The 18,938-nt window shown below is 57.0% G+C and overlaps 1 protein-coding gene across 3 annotated transcripts in view; it reads left to right on the plus strand.

The window, feature by feature from the left end:
- The window catches only part of FBXO31 (F-box protein 31), a 45,081-nt gene extending 31,242 nt beyond the window's left edge, over positions 1–13,839 (plus strand). For all 3 annotated transcript variants that reach the window (XM_030298164.1, XM_030298165.1, XM_030298166.1), the window contains 4 exons: positions 3,682–3,791; positions 4,925–5,078; positions 6,381–6,766; positions 9,466–13,839. In XM_030298164.1, the coding sequence (XP_030154024.1) occupies positions 3,682–3,791; positions 4,925–5,078; positions 6,381–6,766; positions 9,466–9,688 (873 nt within the window). In that variant the 3' untranslated portion in view covers positions 9,689–13,839. The remainder of the gene's footprint in view (positions 1–3,681; positions 3,792–4,924; positions 5,079–6,380; positions 6,767–9,465) is intronic.
- Positions 13,840–18,938: the final 5,099 nt, after the last annotated feature.

The following is an 18,938-nucleotide window of genomic DNA, read 5'->3' on the forward strand; positions in this document are numbered from 1 at the left end:
CAAGACGCTTTTGTTTTGCTTTTTTTTTTTTTTTTTTTTTTTGTCTTTTGTACTTTTTCACCTGAGCATTGAAATGTCACCTTCTGATCATCAAACACGAATTCATTGGAGCCCCACGCAGGGTCAGCCCCTGTGCTTGTCCTGTGTTATCCCTTCATGTTTTCCAAATTGTTTTTTTATGTAATTACAATCTAACTCTATCTAATTTGGGTCTTTTTTTTTTTTTTTTTAAAGCTGTTTAGCTGTTCCAGAAATACTTCCCAGTCTCATTAGAATTGTTTACAAACTTCAGTTTGACCGCAACATCCCATCTGTCACCTGAGGTCTTTGACTCTATGAGTGTGATCCTCTCTCTTGCAGTCGGGCATGGGGTCTGTGCTCAGGTGTTTGTGTTTCCCCACTGCCCTCCTGACCATGTGCTCAAGTGACTTGCTCTCTGAGAGCCTCAGTCCTTACCTGTTTAACAGGGCCATGCAGTTACCCGCAGAACCCACATGAGTTGGAGGGCTGAGTAGGGCACAGTATGTGAAAGTCTTAGCACCAGGCCTGGCCACGGCCGCCTGGGAGAGACACCAGGCTTCTTCCTGGAACTGAACTGCCTGAACTCTGTGCAAAAACCTTACCTGGTTTTTGGACCATACAGTTGTGGGATTGCCAGGTAAAAGGCCCTGAAGATGTTCCAGATTCTTGTTATGTGTCGCCAGTTTGCTGGTTCATGTTCACAACCCACCAGGGCGGGTGAGCCCCCTGCTTCCTGTGCTCCTCCCGGCCGTGACGGTGGCCCTGGTGGAAGCAAGGCCAGGGAGCACGTGGACTTTGGATGAGGTCTGATTCTGCCACCTACTCCTGGTGACATAGGAAGGGTTTCCGAAGGCCCACACCTCTGTAGGATGGGGAAGACGCTAGCACCTGTCTCCCGGGCTGCTGTGAAGATTAACACGATGGTTATATGGCGCCAGCACGTGGTGAGCAAGCTCTGGGAAATATTGTTCTTGTCTTCTGTGTTCCGGGCTCCTATGTTTTCCTTGTGCATGCACCTCTCATGAGATAATTGCATAATAAACATATTTCAAAGGCCTTTGTTCTGAGTAATTGGGCCTGGTTGCTATTTCTAATGACTCTGACCTTTTCGTGCAAAGTAAATAAGATTACGACGACTCCTCACAAGCCATCTTCCGTGGTATTTAGTTCAAGTCCGATTATTCACCATGGTAACATCAAAGTCCTTGCTCATTTATACTTCAATTCCATTTTTATCTGTTGCTTATCGGTTTGAGTTTTTGAGGGCCTTTCCTCCATGAGTTCAGCCATTTGAGTGGAAGCTTTTGACTTTGGTAAAGTATAATTTGTCAAGGGTTTTTTTTTTCCCCCCATATTTATTTATATTTGAGAGTAAGAGAGAGAGCAAGACAGTGTGTGAGTAGGGGGAGGGGCAGAAAGAGGGGGACACAGACTCCCAAGCAGACTCAAGACTCTGAACTGTCAGCACAGAGCCCGATGTGGGGCTCAAACCCACAAGCTGTGAGATCTTGACCTGAGCCAAAAAGTTGGATGCCCAACCAACTGAGCCACCCAGGTGCCCCAGTTTTCTTTTTTTTTAATGTTTATTTATTTTGAGAGAAGAGAAAATGAGTGGGGGAGGGGCAGAAAGAGAGGGGGACAGAGGGTTCGAAGCAGTCTCAGCACTGACACCAGTGATCCTGGTGTGGGGCTTGAACTCACAAACTGTGAGATCGTGAGCCGGAGTTGGACTCTTAAGTGACTGAGCCAACCAGGCACCCTGGGACAGGCAGTGTTTATTAAGATACAGAAAAATAACCGTAAAAGAAAACCTTCACAAATTAGGGGCACCTGGGTGGCTCAGCCGGTTATGTGTCCAACTTCGGCTCAGGTCATGATCTTGAGGTTCGTGTGTTCAAGCCCTGCTTCGGACTCTGCATTGAAGGCTCAGAGTCTGGAGCCTGCTTCAGATTCTGTATCTCCTTCTCTCTCTCTCTGCCCCTCCCCCGCTTGTGTGCATGTGTGCGCATGCTCTCTTTTACTCAAAAACAAACTTAAAAAAAAAAAACAAACAAAAAACATTGCCTATCCCTAAGTTACAAAGATTCTCGCTCTTTTCAGAAGCATGGTAGCTTCATGCTATGTTTGGGTCTGTGGCCCATCCAGAATTATTTCTTGTGTGTGGTGTGAGGCCGGGATCATGGTTCCTTTTCTCCACATGGCTGTCCAGTTGTTTGAGCATCATTTGTGAAAGAGACTTTTTTTTTCCTATTGTGTGGCTTGGACATATATGTCAAAAATCAGCTGACCAGCTAAATGGGTCTGTTTCTGGGCTCTCCGTTTCATTTCATCGATGTTTTTGTCAGTCCCGATGCTCCTACCACCATCTTGGTCACTGTGGTTTTCTCTTTAAGTCATAATGTGAGCTGGTGGAGGTCCTCCAACTTTGTTGTTTTGAAAGATGGCTTTGGGTGTTGTAGGTTCTTTTCATTTCCATACGAATTTCAGAATTGGCTTGTCATTTTCTACAGAAATCCTGGTGGGACTGTGACTGTCATGGCGCTGAGTCTACAGATGGATTCGGAGAGAATTGCTGGCTTGGTCTGAGTCCTCCCGGCTGCAGGCACCCCTGTCACGGAGGCTCATTTGCACCCTCTCGGTGCTGTGGTTGTCGGAGCAGGGGCCACACACGTGTTTCCTAACATGTGATCCCAGGTCTTGTGTTGTTTGAGGCTGCTGCAAATAGGATGTAAAAGTTCGTTTTCCAGTTTTGTGCTCCTGATATAGATACTTCCAGTTGATTTGTATATACTGAGCTTGTGGTTTAGTAGCCGTGTGCTTCAGTCACTGTGGCTCGAGGTTAGGCAGTGATGTGTTAAAGCAAATGACGGATTATAGCTCTTCTGTACTTTGTTGTTGTTGTTGTTGTTAAATCTCTCTTGCTTCTGTTTGTAAAGCTAATTTTAGACGGTCATTAAAAATGCTACATTGAGTTCAGAACTCAGAGCTGGGCATTAGGTTAAATACACACCATGAAGTTATTAAGCACTAAATATCCTTCACATGGTTTGATTCCACAATGAATTACTGAGTTTTGAGGACACATGTTTATAGAACCTCCCTTCTTGCAAATAAACTTTTTGAACATATAACGTAGCTATGAAGGCACCTCCGTTCTCCTCCGGCCACACCTATCTCGTTCTTCATCGGCAGCTGGTGAAAGCAGCTCGAGCCAGTGTGACCAGCACGGGGTTTAGCGACAAGAGTCCTGCAGCCCAGAAGCCTGAGGACTAGGCTTGGGTTAGACACCATATCCCATGGCGGCCACGGAAGCGAGGCTTATGTGGCTGCTGCCTGGGAGCTCCGGAAGTGGGCTGTGGCCCCAGCCTTGCCTGAAGGGACCCCACGGTCCCTCTTGTTTCCTGAAGTTTGGGAAAGTGGGGGCCAGAGCCCCTTACTTTTCATTGGTGACTCACCCCCCAGGAGGGAGGCCGGGTCCCGGGAGACCACAGTATGGCAGCCCCTGTCTCTGGCCAGCCGAATCTCCATCCCGTCCACCCCAGGGGGACTGTGGTGCAGGCGTGCCCAAGCTGTAAGATGCTGCATGTATCCGCTCAGTGCCACAGGGAATGGCCTTACGTGTGAGTCATGGTGGTTTTCATGACCGTGTTCTCTTGGAAGGAATTCCGCACGTGGCTGAGGGAAGAATGGGGGCGGACACTGGAGGACATTTTCCACGAGCACATGCAGGAGCTCATCCTGATGAAGTTTATCTACACTAGTCAGTACGAGTAAGTGCATCCTCCTCCGTGGGCATTGTGAGCGCAGCCCTGCTGTGTGGGTACTGGGTACAGTCCCTCTCTGTGGGTACTGAGCGCGGTCCCTCTCCGTGGGCACTGTGAGCGCATCCTTGCTCTGTGGGTACTGGGTACAGTCCCTCTCTCTGGGTACTGAGTGCAGTCCCCTTCTGTGGGTACTGGTTACGGTCCCTCTCTGTGGGTACAGAGTGCAGTCCCCTTCTGTGGGTACTGAGCTCAATCCCTCTCTGTGGGTACTGAGCACAGTCCCTCTGTGGGTACTGAATGCAGTCCCCCTCTGTGGGTACTAAGCACAGTCCCTCTCCGTGGGTACCGAGTGCACCCCTGCTCTGTGGGTACTGAGCACACTCCGTCCCTGTGCACACTGAGTGCAGCTCCCTTTGTGGGTACTGTGAGCCTAGTCCCCCTTCACGGTTACTGAGCGCAGCTCCCTCTGTGGGTGGTGTGAATACAGACCCTCTCTTGGTAGGTACTGTGAGCATAGTCTCTCCCGGAGTACTGTTGAGTACAGTTTCTATCCTCCCCACCGTGCCTTACCTTGGTGTCTGTTTTCTGTCTGCTTTGTCGCCAGCATCCAGCAGCGGTGTGCTCTGACAAGCCTGGCCCGTGTGCCAAAGCCTCAGGGCGTTTCCCCACGTCTGCTGGGGGAGGCCTCCGCCTCTCTTAGCTGCTCTCCCTGCCTTGGCCTCTGCCCCTGGGCCCTGTCCCCGGGTCCCACGTAAACAACCCCTGGTGCAGCGAACGCCCCCTCCGCAGTCTCGGGTCCCTGTGCCGGGATGACAGAGCAGGAGTGGCATCCCCTCCCCCTCTGCAGGGAGCTCTACCCGCCACAGCTGCCCCGCGGTGCCCGGTAGAGCATAAGCCCTGGTAGAATCCGATGAGGTGTGACGTGTGCCCTGCGTGTGTTTTGAGGGGGCGACGACTGACGCTCAGTAACGCGGCGTGCCTCCTGCCCCCCACTGGCCTGGGAGGACCCCAACCGGGCCGTACCGGGCCGCCCTGCCCTGCCGGCCCTCCGTCACCCGGCAGGGAGGTGCGTGAGCTCTGTGCTCTGCCTCCCCGTCCCCCCACCCGAGCTGCTCTCAAGCCACCTGTTCCCCCCACAGCAACTGCCTGACGTACCGCCGCATCTACCTCCCGCCCAGCCACCCGGACGACCTCATCAGACCCGGCCTCTTCAAAGGCACCTATGGCAGCCACGGCCTAGAGATCGTCATGCTCAGCTTCCACGGGAAGCGGGCCAGGGGCACGAAGATCACGGTGAGTCTGGCGCCACCCTGGCTACTCACAGTGGGCCCTGGAGCCGTGGCTTTGCCGGGGATGCAGATTGTCAGGCCTAGCCAGACCCACTGAAGCAGGATTTGCATCTCACAAGACCTCTAGGGGATCGGGAGCGTTTCTCAGGTGGCCTAACCCCATGGCACCCGGTCCTGGCCACACGCCAGAGTCCCTGGAGATGTTGAGAAAACACTGATGTCGGGCCCTAGAGACTCTGATCCATGGAGGGCGACCTGGGTGCGTGGCTCCAGGAGTTCCCCAGGTGACGCTAGGGCGCTGCCACATCGGAGCCCCCTGCGTTATTACACGGGCTCCCACTGCCCGTCCTGACCTCAGCAGCTGGTGCACACAGTCGGAGGACTGTTGAGCTGAAGAAGGTGGCGGGGGGCGGGTCTTAAACAAATCAGCCCTCTCTGTCCCTGCCTCATCGACACCGGTCACACCGTGCTCACCTGTCATTTGCATAGCCAGGGCGCCTTTCTGGCAGGTGCACCGAAGCGTCCCGGGGAGGAATGCCTCTTCCTAGTTCTCACAAAGCCTTCTTCTTGAATCCTGGTCGGCCAGGGCCCCCGTGCTCTGGGAAGGCTCCTTGTGAGCGGAGCGCAGCCCTGGGGTCCCGTGCGGAGCTGCAGGGCCGGGAGGAGCTCCTGGGTTCAGGCTCAGGAGCGTTTGCGTCCCGGACAGACAGATCTGGGCTGGCGCTCAGGCCAGGAGGGTCTGTGCACTTCTCTAAGCCCCAGGTTTTTTTTTTTTTTATCTTATCTTATTTTCTTCTATTTAGAGAGGGAGATGGTCAGAGGCAGAGAAAGGAGACTCTTAAGCAGGCTCCACTCTGAGCATGGGGCCCAATGTGGGGCTTGATCTCACAACCGTGAGATTATGACTCGAGCAGAAATCAAGAGACGCTTAACCAACTGAGCCACCCAGGTGCCCCATCTAAGCCCCAGTCTTAGCCCCTCCAGACTGGGAAGGTTTTCACACCTGGAGGTCTCAAGCACACATGAGCCACTGTGCCAGGGGCCTGTGCACCTCACAAGGTCACTCGGATGCTGTCAGGTCCGTGTTTTCAAAGACCCCTTCACAGATGGGTTGCCTGCCGTAGGCACTTAGTTTTTACGGGCACGTCTAAGACGTTCTTACTTCGCAAGGAGTTGCCGCTAAGTCAGTGGGAATGCTGGAGTGAGCTCCTTTGGCCAGAGGTGTGCCGTGCTCTGCGCTGGAAACCGTGCGGCGTGTCTGTGCCGGTCTCTGAGCCCCGCTGACGGCCGCCCGCTCGCTCCTCAGGGTGACCCCAACATCCCTGCTGGGCAGCAGACGGTGGAGATCGACCTCATGCACCGCATCCAGCTGCCTGACGTGGAGAGCCTCCGCAGCTTCAACGAGCTGTCCCGCGTCGTCCTGGAGGTTCGGGAGCGGGTGCGCCAGGAGCAGCAGCAGCAGGAGGACGGGGCCGAGGACGGCGAGGGCCGCGCCCCGCAGAGCCCCCGCGAGCCCCAGCGGGGCCCTGCCCGGCCCAGCGTGGAGCTGCCTGCCGAGACGGGCGGAGAGGCCGCGGCCGCAGCGGCGCCTGCACCCGAGCAGCCGGCCCAGTCCGGGCAGGGGCAGCCGTTCGTGTTGCCCGTGGGCGTGAGCTCGCGGAACGAGGACTACCCCCGCACCTGCAGGATGTGGTAAGGATGCCAGGGCGGCCGCCACAGGCCCTCCGGAGAGCCCCCCTGCCCGGCCAGCGTGGACGCGGGCTGTGGGGCCGGCGCAGGGCTCGCTGCATTGGGCGGGGAACTCTCTCTGGGTTCCAGCTCGGGCCCGAGTGGGCAGCGTCCTTCCCTGGGCTGCACGGCCACATCTCAGACGTCGGGGGCTCCTGAGCTCTCACCCCTGGGGAGCCTCAAAGGGGGCTTATTAGAACCGCCGGGCGTGAGGCCTCCTCTCAGATGCCTGCCATTGCACAGTCAGGGGAAGGGTAGACAGCTGAGTCTACCGGCGGTGGCGAAGGCAGCCGGTGAGGAGGGGGCCCTCCCAACCTGTGTCCCTAGAAGCCGGCTTGAGTTCACCTGGTGTCCTTGCCGGTGAGGCCTGTTGGGGGTCTCCCTCCATCTCCTGCTGGACATACTCCAGCGTCAGTCCTTCATTTCTTCCTGTGGATTCCCTCCCAACTCAGAAAGCATGTGTAAAGGGCTGGTGGTGCACTGTCCTCCCCACAGAGGCTGGGAGGTTCCCTGACGCAGGGCCGGCTTCCTGCTTCTTGACTCATGTTCTTAGGGTTTTGTCTCAGGCCTCGCCCTTCATCTGCCCCGGACCCAGCCCTGGAGGACCCATGAGGAGACCCTCGCCCCAGCCCTAACCTCCAGGGCTGCTGGAGCTGAGATGACCTAAAAGGACAGACTCGGGTCCTCAGTCACATTGGCCGCATCCCCAGCCGGCAGCCCCGGGTGTGTTGGGCTCTGCAGGCCTAGAATGTTCCATCATTGCAGGAAGTTCTCCTGGACCGTCGCCCTAGGGGACGTGTTGAGGGAATGACCCGTCTCGTGGCATCGTAGCCGCTTGGCTTCCACGTGTGTCCACTTATGTGCAGAGGTCTGTTGCCTTGACCCCTGGGCCCTGTGACTGGCACTTCACATGCCCACTAGAGTGTGGGCAGGGCACTGAGCTCCCCGAGGAGGACTGAAGTGTCTGCATGGGCTGGGCGGCTAAATTGGCTCTGAGCGCCCGGTGCCCCACACCTGCAAGCAATTCTCCATGATGCCAGCCGGTGTCTGCCACTCGACTGGGTCCTGACACTGTGCACCCAGGATGATGTCAGACCCTGCAAGACTGCCCTGCCCCCTCAGCCGCCTGGTACCAGTCCAGTTTGTCTCCGTGCTTCCGACCAGCCAGCTGTAGGTCGGGGATTCCGCGACCCCCTCCTCATGTTCAATGAATGTGCTGGGGCGGCTCACGGAAGTCAGAGAAACACTACATTCACCATCTTGCTGAAGGCGGTGACAAAGGACACAGATGGACAGCCACACGACGAGATGCGTGGGACCCTGACCCGCCCTGGGACTGGGGTGGACGTGTTCCCCCACCTGGGAGCTCCCTGAACCCCATACTGTGGGTTGTTCTGGAGGTTTCCTCCCGTAGGCCTGGTCGGTCATTAGCTCCGTTTGTAGCCCTCTCCCCGCTCTGGGGGATCGCGGAGCAGCCGAGGATTCCAGGCTTCTGAACCACCTGCCATCCGGGAGCCACCTGAGTCACCTCCTGGTGTTCTTATCCCCTCGGAATTTATGTGGGTTTCAGGAGCCCAGCTCCGGGAACCTGAGCAGAGATCAGCGTGTGTTCTGTTGTCTCCCACTGGGAAAATCAATTCCATTTCTTCATGCTGCTCAGTTGTCACCAAAGTGGCTGAATTTGGGTTTTCCTGGAGGAGACATGCAAATCGCGTTCCGGTAGGATTTAGACTGATGTGAATTTATCGAAGGTCATGAGATAGGGCTCTGCTGTCCTTAGGAAATGGAAAACTCGTAGTGTTTTGTGGCTCAGCCGTGGCTCCCCAGGGCGCTCTGAGGCCAGCCCTGCGGTGGACACGCAGGACCTGCTGAATATTGGGCTCTGTGACCTGGGAGGGGCGTGCTGCGGTCCCTCCTGTTCGGTTCTTGTGTCTGCGAGGCCTTGCCACCACACCAATTCAGGACCTGGCCTCCCTGTGGCCTCTGGTGCTGCTTTCCCACGTTAGGTTTTCCCCAAACACCCTCCTGTGCACACCCTCAGGCACAGGCCTGCTCTCCTCTCCCGCCCAGGGGAGCCTTGGTGTGGTGGCTGGAGGTGGGGGGTCCCAGGAGATGGGCCCAGCCCCCATCCCTATTACCTATCTGTAGGAGCCCCAAATTCTTGGCAAGAAAGACATAAACGTAGCTTAGTCTGACCCTGGTCTTGAAACTTGAAACTTGGCCTTATGGAAATCTGGAAGTTCTGCCTGCTGGGTTCGTGACAGTAAGTCTTTATCGATTGTATTTGAGTCGTTGACGTGCTAACATAAGCATCCCTGGAATTAAGGCTGGTTACCTAGGCCAGCTTTGTGAAGGTGTCCTTTGGGACAGCGGTACGTGGTTGGGGCTGCTGGAGACCCTCTTCCTTTAGCCGGGTGAGCCCAACCGTCGGCCCGTGGTTTGGTGCGTTGGGCAGTTAGGGTTGCTAGGTGATCCGGGCAAGACGGGCTCTCGTGGGCCTTGAGGCCTGCGGCTTCCTGCTGGCGGGAGGAGGGGCTGGCAGGGGCGCGGGGGGGCGGGCGTTGCAACAGCCCAGGCGGACAGGGCAGGACTGGGGCCCGGTGCACTCCTTCTGGGTCCCTCTCATTCCCTCCCCATGCACTTTTCCTCTTGTCTTTGTTCAGTTTTTACGGCACGGGCCTCATCGCCGGCCACGGCTTCACCAGCCCTGAGCGCACTCCTGGAGTCTTTATCCTGTTCGACGAGGACCGCTTCGGGTTCATCTGGCTCGAGCTGAAATCCTTCAGCCTGTACAGCAGGGTGCGGGCCACCTTCCGGAACGCAGAGGCGCCGTCCCCACAGGCTTTCGAGGAGATGCTGAAGAACATCCAGTCCCTGACCTCCTGACGGGCCACTTCCTGTGGGGCGGCTCCCGGGGCCCCGGACCCTGCCGCCCGGGACAGGAAGCAGCATGCACTTTGGAGATTCGGCCTTCTGACCAGAACACCCATCTCGTAGGAGTCTCGGCCCAGCCACCCCAAAACTCTGTACAGAGTGTGCGACGTATGCCCGTGTCCTCGTCAGTAGCTCATGGGAAGGCTGACTGAGCTTGTCTCACAGAAAGAATGACCCGGGACAGAACTGATGGAGAGGGCCGGCTGCACAGTTTTGTGAACAACTCAGCTGGAGAAACTGGGTTTGTCCTTGGCCTGCTGAACGTTTTTTGGGTCAGGCAGAGCGACCCTGGGGGCTAACGATCGGGATCATGTGTGAGGCGAGTGACCGTGGCTGCGGTCTGGCAAGGGTCTGGGGCGAGGGCCTCTGTGAGGTGAGCGTTCTACAGCCTGGGTGGGGCACAGTGTGTGCAGTGAGGGAGCTCCAGGGGGTCGGGTGTATCAGGCCAGGACCCTGGACTGAATTCCTGTGTCTTTACTAACCTGCTTGGATTTTGGACAGAAGCGTTTCACCTCTGATGGGCTTGTGAATCAGCGCAGTGGGGTTAGTGATACGGGTCAGTAGGAAACGTCATGGTGGGCCTTTGGGCAGCTTGGAGGCCCTGGCCTCTCTCCAGCTTTAGAATCAAGACCTTTGCTGCAGCCAATTCGAGGCAGGGCATTTGTTTGCACACCCCCCCCATCCACCTCCTGCACATGGCTCTGGTGTCAGAACCCTGAGCTGAGCCACTTGTCCCAGAACCTTCTTCAGAATTCTGCAGGGCCACATCTGAACCAGCCCTGCCTTTTCCCATTTGCTTAGTATACACAGGTGCTGTTCTCGGAAGTGTTAAAGCAGCAGAGTGGTTGCACAAGATGACTTTGGAGCCCCTTTGTGGGTAACAGGGCAGCTTTCTAGAAAAGTCACCCCATACATGTGGAATGCACTTTGGAGACCAGGGCATCTCGGGCTCCTCCAGTGTGGAGACCCTGAGCACGGACGCTTCTGCCGGTGGTGTGCCCGTGTCCCATGGACACCTGCGTTTGGGGACCCGCTGTTGTAAGGTCTCCGCTGATCTTAGTGTCTCCTGAAGAACAGAGCCCTGAATGCACGTAGACCCCCAAGAATTAGCTCCTGCTCCGCTTCCAGCCTGCAGAGAGCTGTCACCATGCTCCCCTTCCATGGCGGGCGCTCCACCGGGGCAGGGGGCAGACTTCGTCCCCCTGTCTGTGGCTCGTCCCTGCTGGGTGGACTGTGCTGAGCCCTTGTGCTGGGGACAAGGGACCCCAGGGAAGGGGGCAGCTTTGTGGTGCCTTCATGTAGAGACCAACCTGAGATGTCCCATGAAACATGTCCTGTTTTCCTGACGAATTTCTCCCTGACTGGCCTTGTTTTTTTTTTTTAAATAAAAATCCCTATTGCTGTAGCTTCAGTACATTTGGCAACTTTGAACTTCCTTTGCTTCCCAGAATCATAGAATTGATAAGCTCTGGGGCACGGCCCCTAAAAGGCAGACTTTCTAGGAGGTTCTGTCCAGACTCTGACGCGGGAAGGAGGCAAGTGGAGAAGGCGGGGGAGAGAGGTCCCTCCTGGCCGGCTGTCGGAGATGCCGAGCTCGCCCCTCACATGCTTCTGGTAGGACCTGGAGTCAGGCTGAGGCGTGGTCTGTGTTCGCGTCTTCGCAGGACCAAGCAAGCCTCCAAGCGTTCCCATCCCTGCCCCTTGTGGCTGCTCCCGCATGGCAGTAACCACGTCCGCGAAGCCTCGGGCAGGACGGGGCAAGGCCGGCTGGGTGTGTGGCTGCTGTGTGTCCCACTGTGCCCGAGCCTGGGGCTCGCTCGGAGGCTCATTCTGAGGCTTTTCCACCCGGGGCCTCCCCTCGTCCTTGAAACCCATTTGGATCGAAGATGAACCTTTCTGATGAAAAACCAGTCTCAAACCCAGACTGTGGGACCTGCCTCTGGGGCGTGGGCCTTTTTACGTGGTTTCCACTGGCAGTGGCTGTTGGCTGCATTCGCACCGTCCCGTCTCTGGTGTCAGACGGGGGCCTGTGGGGCCGAAGGGCGGGCAGCGGCCTGGGTAATGCCAGGCGGGGTCCGTGGCGGTGGATGGTGAGAGTGTGTCACCTGCGCAGCCGGGGGCCCAGAGTACGTGTTGTTTCCCACTTGGCGTATCCGTGGCCGGTTCTGGTTTCCAGTTTGTAGGTGAGTGTGCAGGGTCCGTGCAAACCAGTCCCAGCAGGCGCCCCTTCCGGCAGAGTGCGCACCCCACTCGTCAGGGCGGCTTCCAGCCCGTTAATTTGTTGCAGGTGAGGATTCAACAAGGCTGAAGTTGTGGTTGGAAGCCTAAAGGCAGCTGGGGTTTTGATAAAGCAGGTCCCAAAAAGGAACCTGAACGGCCCAATTCAGGGGCTGTCTACGCCCTTGTGGAGCTTGACTGGGGGAAGGTGGCAGGTGGATCCAGGTTGGTCTTTGGATGTTTTCCGCCGGTTGATGTCACCTTTACTCGCCACCGAGCTGCCGTGACACCGGGGACGTCTGTTGTGCTTTATGGTGGCAGGAGCCTCAGTTGTGTCTGTGCACACCTGGGCACGTGCTGTTCTGGACTTGACCCGGAAGCACGTGATTAGAGGTTTCAGATGTGAGTCTTTGGGTTCCTCTGTGTTGGGGCTGAAGGTTCCCTGCATAAGGCTGCTGCAAATGGCCTTGATTTCTTCCCTGTGCGAATCGGGCCTGGCGGTCTCTCTGGTTACGCTGGCCCGCCCAGCTTAGACCTGCAGTGTCTGCTGCTGGGGAGCAGGTTTGGAGGCCTTGTGAGGCGGGATTTCCAGAATCCTCCCTCCCACGGTCCAGACGGGGCCTCGCTTCCTGGCCTCACCCCTCAGTCCCTCTGTCTGGGCAGCTGGCTCCCTGTGGCTGTTGCTCAGGGTCACAGCCACCCGCCGCTCCCTCCTTCCCTCCCTCCCCTCTTGTCCTGATCCAGGCGGCTTGGGTGGGTGCCTGTACCCCCGGCGTTCCTTCTGGCCAAGGCAGAGGGCGGGAGGGCTGCCACGGTGTAGGCCACAGGCCGGGCCTGCTTTCCCACTTCATGTGGAACAGACTTCGAGCCGGAGCCGCCATGGCAGACTTCCTCTTTCCCTGAGAACCTGGCGTGGTTTACTGCTGGGTCCCAGTCGGGCAAGGCCCCTCCGTCAGCCAGCTGATCCTCTGTGCTCGACGGTTGCCACGTTCGGGGCTGGATTTCTGTCTGTGGGCTGTCCGGGTGTCTCGCCCTGCTGAGGTGTGGTCACCTTGTAGTGCTCGTGAGCGGTGATGCAGAAGACCCTGTCCAGTCCCTTTACTTGGCAACTCAGTCACGGGATTCCTGGGATTTCTGAGCCCCTCGTGCCCACGGTGTCTGCTGTGTTGAGGACGAGCGCCCCGTGTAGACTCAGTGCTTTGAGGAGGCTGTCCTGCAGTGTGAGAACCTTTCACCCCGTCTTCTGCCTTCGTGCTCCAAGTGCTAGGAATGCTTATGGGAATGTTCTCGTGCAGCCCTCCCTGGCTTGAGGCTAGCGTGCCCCAGTCCGTGGCCAATCCCAGTGCTCACATACGCTGACGTCCCTGTCTTTTTGTTTGGGAGATCCGGAATGTCACCTGGCTACACGTTCTCAGAAGCATTGAGTGAGTAGAGAAAGCCATGACGCTGTTGGTTTGCCCGAAGCTGTGCACAGGGACGAAACAGTGCCAAAGTACCGAGTGCTCGGTGGCGTGGGCGACCAGCGGCAGCACCGAGGCTTGGTCCTTTGTGTGCTCACAGGGAGACCAACCAAACCCAGGAAGGGCTCCGAACCCGTGCTTTTTTAGTCTGATTTTACTTTTGGTTGTTATTTGAGATCACATAGCCTACTTGGAGAAGAAGCACATTTATGCTGCTTGATCTTGAAGTCCCACGCCCTGACAGCCACAGGTGAGGCGTGGGGAGTCGCTGTCCCCCCCAGGCATCTGCTCTGGTGTAGGGTGGGCTGGAGCAGGGGCCATGCAGGGCCACGCCCCGAGGAGCCACTGCTGTGAGCCTGTGCCCAGCGTTGTCACCGGATGGGACCTTGTGGGGCTGTTTCTCCATAAACCAGTTTTTGAAACCTTGTTGTGTGCTTTGTAATTGTTTCTTTTGGGATGTGATCCAGAGCCATAAACAATATGAGGTGGGGGGCTGACAGCCAGAGGAGGGGGCTGGATCCTGGCGGGGTTGGGGGGCCCTCTGGGAGCCTCTCACATCAGGACTTGACTGAGTTTTGGTTTCTCTGTCGTGGAATGAAGCGGTAAGTGATCCCTTGGAACCCAGACCACGGTAGGTCTCTGGATCCCTCTTGACCTTGGCTTGATATATGGCCCCATCCCCGAGCGGTGGCCCAGAAGGAGTGGGGGCCACTGTGGGATTTTCTTAGACTAAATTCAAAAAGAGTTTGGTTTTTCTGAGAACAGGATAAGATTGGCTGAATAGAAGAGGGCTGGGGCTGTGCTCTGTGGTGGGCACCCAGCTGAGGGCACACAGCTCATTTTCGGGTTTGTTTTTTTCTGTTTGTGAAAGTTATCTTGTGAACAGTGCAAGAATTTAATACAGGAGTACAAGAACTTTCTGTTCCCACTCGGGCAGGAGCACTCCCCTCCTCTATCTGGGCACTGGCTTAGGCCCACTGGTCCCCTGGAGGAGGGCTGGCTGGTCCTTCCCCCGCAGGAGGCTGTGGCTGGCAGGGCCCTGGCCAAGCACCGTGTGTGTGTCCTGTATCTCCCTGTGCTCCCTCCTGGGGCCCTCTGTAGCCTGGCCTCTGCTGGGGGATTTAGGGTGGCTGCATGCACGTGTGACACCAGCCAGCATGACTTGAAAATCCATGAGTGCTGGAAGGCTGTCTTCCAGCACCTGGTTTTTGGAAACAGGGCTGCAGGGGCCAGATGCTCTGCACACGTGGAGGGCAGCGCCTGCAGCCCCTTCCTCCACCCATAGGCCCTTGTGTGGATGTCCAGCTCTGGGAGGAACAGGTGTTTCTTGGGGAGCAGAACCAGAGGGAAGGAGGTAGTGGACTGCCCTCATGTGTTGGGGGGCCCTAGAGGGAGGTCTCAGAAGCAGACCCAGCCTTCCCTTCCCAGACTGTCTTGCTGTCCTGCAGTGACCCAGCCACAGACCCAAGATCTTTATGGGGACCAGTCCCACTGCTGGCTCAGCACCTCCTGACTCCTAGGGCTGCTCTGTCCCCAAGCCCTAGCTGCTTGTTTGGAGCTGGCTGGGTGCTCAGTCTCCCATGTGTGGGGGCATGGGGTTCTGTGCTGGAGCCATCCGATGCTGTAGGGCATTGAACATCCTCCCTGATCTCCCCATCATGGCAACCCCAAATGCCTGCAGACATGGCCGGTGTCTCCTGTGGGTGGTCACCTTGTGGGGAACCATGGGGTTAGTACCTGCACCTCCATGCTCCACACGTGGTGCTGAACGTTGTAGACACAGCAGTGAACAAGAGGCAGGGTCTCAGGCCTGCACAGGTCACAGCACAAGATGGTCCCCCAAACGGGCCTAGGGGCCTCCCTTGGACACTCGGGGGTACCCTATCAGAGTGTGGTCTATCCCCTGTGCGGTGGAGTGTCAAGGCCAACACGGAAGCAGGCATATGGACTGTGGTGCCTGGCTTGGGTGATGCCTGGCCCAGTACCTATAGGGCCTAGTCTGTGGGTGAAGTGCTGTGTCCTCACCCGTCTCCCTCGACCCAGGAGGGACGTCACTCCCGGACCTTCGGCAGGGGCCCGGGAGCTGGGTCTCTGGTGCTCCGGAGTTTTGGCTTCTCCCGGTACCGGTGCTACCGTCCCTGGCACCCTTGTCCTGGCCCCTGGTGAAGGCGAGGGCCATTGTCGGCACTAGTGCTGCCTGCCGTTGGGCCCGTGGGGTGGCCGGGTGTGCAGCTCAGCATCACCAGGAGTTTAGGGAGGGAGATGCCTGCCCAGCCCCGGGATGCTGAACCACGGCCTCTGGGGAGAGGGTTTGAGCATCCATAGCTTCCCAACCCCGCTAAGGGTTCTGGTGCTGCATGCAGCACACCTCTTCCGTGGCTGTCCTCCATGCTGTGTAACAACTATCTCCTTTCCCAGTATCTTTTGGGAAGAGGGCTCAGAGGAACGTGTTTTTAACAAATAGCTGTCCCTCGCTCTTTGGTGACAGATGGTCGAGCTGTCCTTTTTCCTTTTCTTGGTTAGGTTCGTTGTGATTTATGTGAATGTTTAGCGTGTGCCCGCAGCTGTGGACAAGCACCACGATCGGGATAGAGTCCTACTCCCCTTTCCGAGCCGCGGTCGCTGGTTGGCCTGCATCCCGTGGCTCTGCCTTTCTCAGAACGTCAAGTTTCCAGAATAGAGCCACAGCACGCAGCGTGCCAGTCACCATCTCCCTCCAAGGAGCCTTCTTAGACTCTTTTCTAATACTCCCCGTGACCTTTGAATACCATAGATAACACCGTGTGCATTATGTGTGGGTCTGTGTCTCTATGCACGTGCGTGTGCTTGCATTCACACAGGCACAGGTCACGTGGTGTCCCAGGGACAGAGGGAGGCCTGGGTCTTGCACTCAGACCCCCCAGGAGCCCTGGCTGCCAAGCTGAGAAGGGACCGCTGGTGGAGGTGGGAGGCGTTGCGCAGGAGGCTGCCGTGGGGATTTGGGTTAGAACAGGCCTGGCCTGGGAAGTAGATCTGATTTGTCATCTGGGTGTGCTGCTGGGCCGAATGCGGTCTCGGGAGTCCCACCTGTTAGTGACTCAGCCCTGGGGCCCACTTCAGCAGAGCGCTGAGACCACTCTGTGGACAGCAGGTGCCCAGACACTGGCTCAGGGATGCTGTCATCTCCGCCAGGGAGCCCTAAGCCTGCAGGGGATGGGCAGGTCAGCCCCTCTGCAGATTGTCATTCAGAGAGCTGCTGCTGGGCACCCCTGTGGACCAGAGGCCAGTGAGTACCTAGACCCAATTCCTGTTGTCTCCTCAGGCTCCTTCCAAGACCTGGGATGGGGACAGAGGCTATGGAGCCCAGGTAGATGGCCCTTATCACCATGGAGCTTCTCTGCCCTGCTGCCAACATCCCATAGTTCTGTTGGGACGCAGGCTTCCAGAGCGCCATGGGCATGGGGAGACCTGGTGTGGAGCCCATCCCAGAGGACGCTCTGATCTCATGGGAAGCACTAGGACATGGGTCCTTGGTGCTGGGCTGAGACAGCGACAAGCATCTGGAAATGAACAAACTCTCTGTGAGCCTGGTTGTCTGGCTTGGGCTGCGTCCCTCCTATGGCACTCTGATGATGGTAAGGGTGGTGGTTGTGGCATCTCAGCAGAGTGCAGGACACGGTGAGGGAGAAGGAAAGGGAGACCAAGGTGCTGAGGGTACACAGCTCACTGAAGAGAGAGCTCCAGAATGGTGTGGTTGGAGAGGCAGGGACAGTAAGGGGTGACAACGGAGCCTGCGACCCCACAAGGAAGGGTAAGGATGTGAGGCAGCAGACTTGTACAGAATGATGCCCACCAGTGGGGCCGGTCAAATGCAGGGCCCCAATCTGAGCGAAAAAGTGAGTTCTGCCTCCAGGGAGCCATTAACACAACATACTGCAAGAGTCTGTGGCACCTGGCATGACCTTGACCCAGACTAGGCTGAGAAGCGTTACTTCAAGAGACCCCAAAGTGTTCCTAATGAGGGACGTGAGCGTGTGACTCTTGATCTTGGAGTTGTGAATTTGAGCCCCACTTTGGGTGTAGAGATTACTTAAAAAAGAAAAAAAAAGTTTAGGGGTAGCTGGGTAGCTCAGTCGGTTAAGCGTCCGAATCTTGATCTCAGGGTCCTGAGTGCAAGCCCTGTGTTGGGTTCTGCGCTGGACGCGAAGCCTACTTAAAAAGTTTGAAAAAAAATATTTTTAAATCTTGTTTTTACCCAACCCACGGGCTTAGCTTTGTAGAACCCCTTTCCTGAGCCTGTCATGGGTCAGTCAGGCAAGGTTATCCTGTGATAGCAAACTTCAAAACAAAATCACAACTTCTGGGTTAGCAACAATACAGGCTTTTGTAGTCACAAGGTTCTCAAAGATACGGACGTGGACAAGCCAAGAGGAGTGGGAGGTGGCAGTACCCCAGCCACAGCCCTGGTGGCAGCGCTCTGGTGGTCCTGAGGACAGTGTCCTTCCTGCTGGTGGCCTCTCCCTTGTTCTGTCTGCCCACAGGGGTGGGCGTGTGACCTGCCCCTTTGGGCCCTCTGTCTTGGCAGCCAGCTCTGTCATGTCACACGGGCATCCCCACTTGGCCCCACCCCTGCTTGTAACTGTGGGTCAGGTCCTCGTCTGGAGTAGAGGACAGGCCCTTTTCTCTGACTACTAGAGGAGGTCCATATCTTTGGGAAACCCGGTTTGGAACAAGGGACCGTGCAAGAACGTGGACCGTGCCTGCTGGTGTTTGGAGATGCGTCACTCCTCTTGCCTGAGCCCCGGCAAGGCTGTGGTCGCCCTCCTTCACTTGTTCTACACCTGCCCAGGGCTTGTCGGTTTGAAAAGCTTTGTTGGTGCTCACTTAGCCCCGTGCTGTTGCAGCCTGCACCCCCCCCCCCACCTCCCCACATGCAGGAGTGGCTGGGGAGAGTCCCCTCTGCCACCAGCTCTCTGAGGGCACAGCTGGCCCTGGACCCAGGCTCTGTGCCAGATGCAGGCGGCACGAGGCTTCGTGACCATCTGAAAGAGCCCCTCCAGGCTGCAAGGGATGGTCACAGGGGTGGTAGGAGGGGCCTGTCCTGGCTGATTTCCCTAAAAGCCAGTCCTGAGCTAAGACCTGCAGGTATATTATTGGGGAGATGACCTGGGATAGGGTATGGGGAGGTGAGAAGCAAGGGGCATTGCAAAGGGCATCATCAAGGGAGGGGGGCAGCAATGTGGGCAGCTGGGGTTCGGTCCTGCAGGGAAGCTGGGGGGCAGTATGCAACATGCCACCTGCGGGCACGAAAGCTCAGATACTTATCCACGTTCCCTGTCATTGCTGAGGGCTGCTCCCAGGGGCATTAATCCTGACACTCCTGGCCTGCCCCCAGACGGGGGTCTGGAGACTCTCTGGTGGCTGGGTGTCATTTCCGGGCAGTTACAGGAGCTGACAGCCATGGACACGTGGGTGCTATGGGGATGGGGAGGAAGAGACACACAGATGCTGGCCATGGCTGCCTCAGTGGCCCAGCACTTCTCCAT

This window comes from Lynx canadensis, chromosome E2 (assembly GCF_007474595.2).
Source record: "Lynx canadensis isolate LIC74 chromosome E2, mLynCan4.pri.v2, whole genome shotgun sequence".
Classification (NCBI taxonomy): domain Eukaryota; kingdom Metazoa; phylum Chordata; class Mammalia; order Carnivora; family Felidae; genus Lynx; species Lynx canadensis.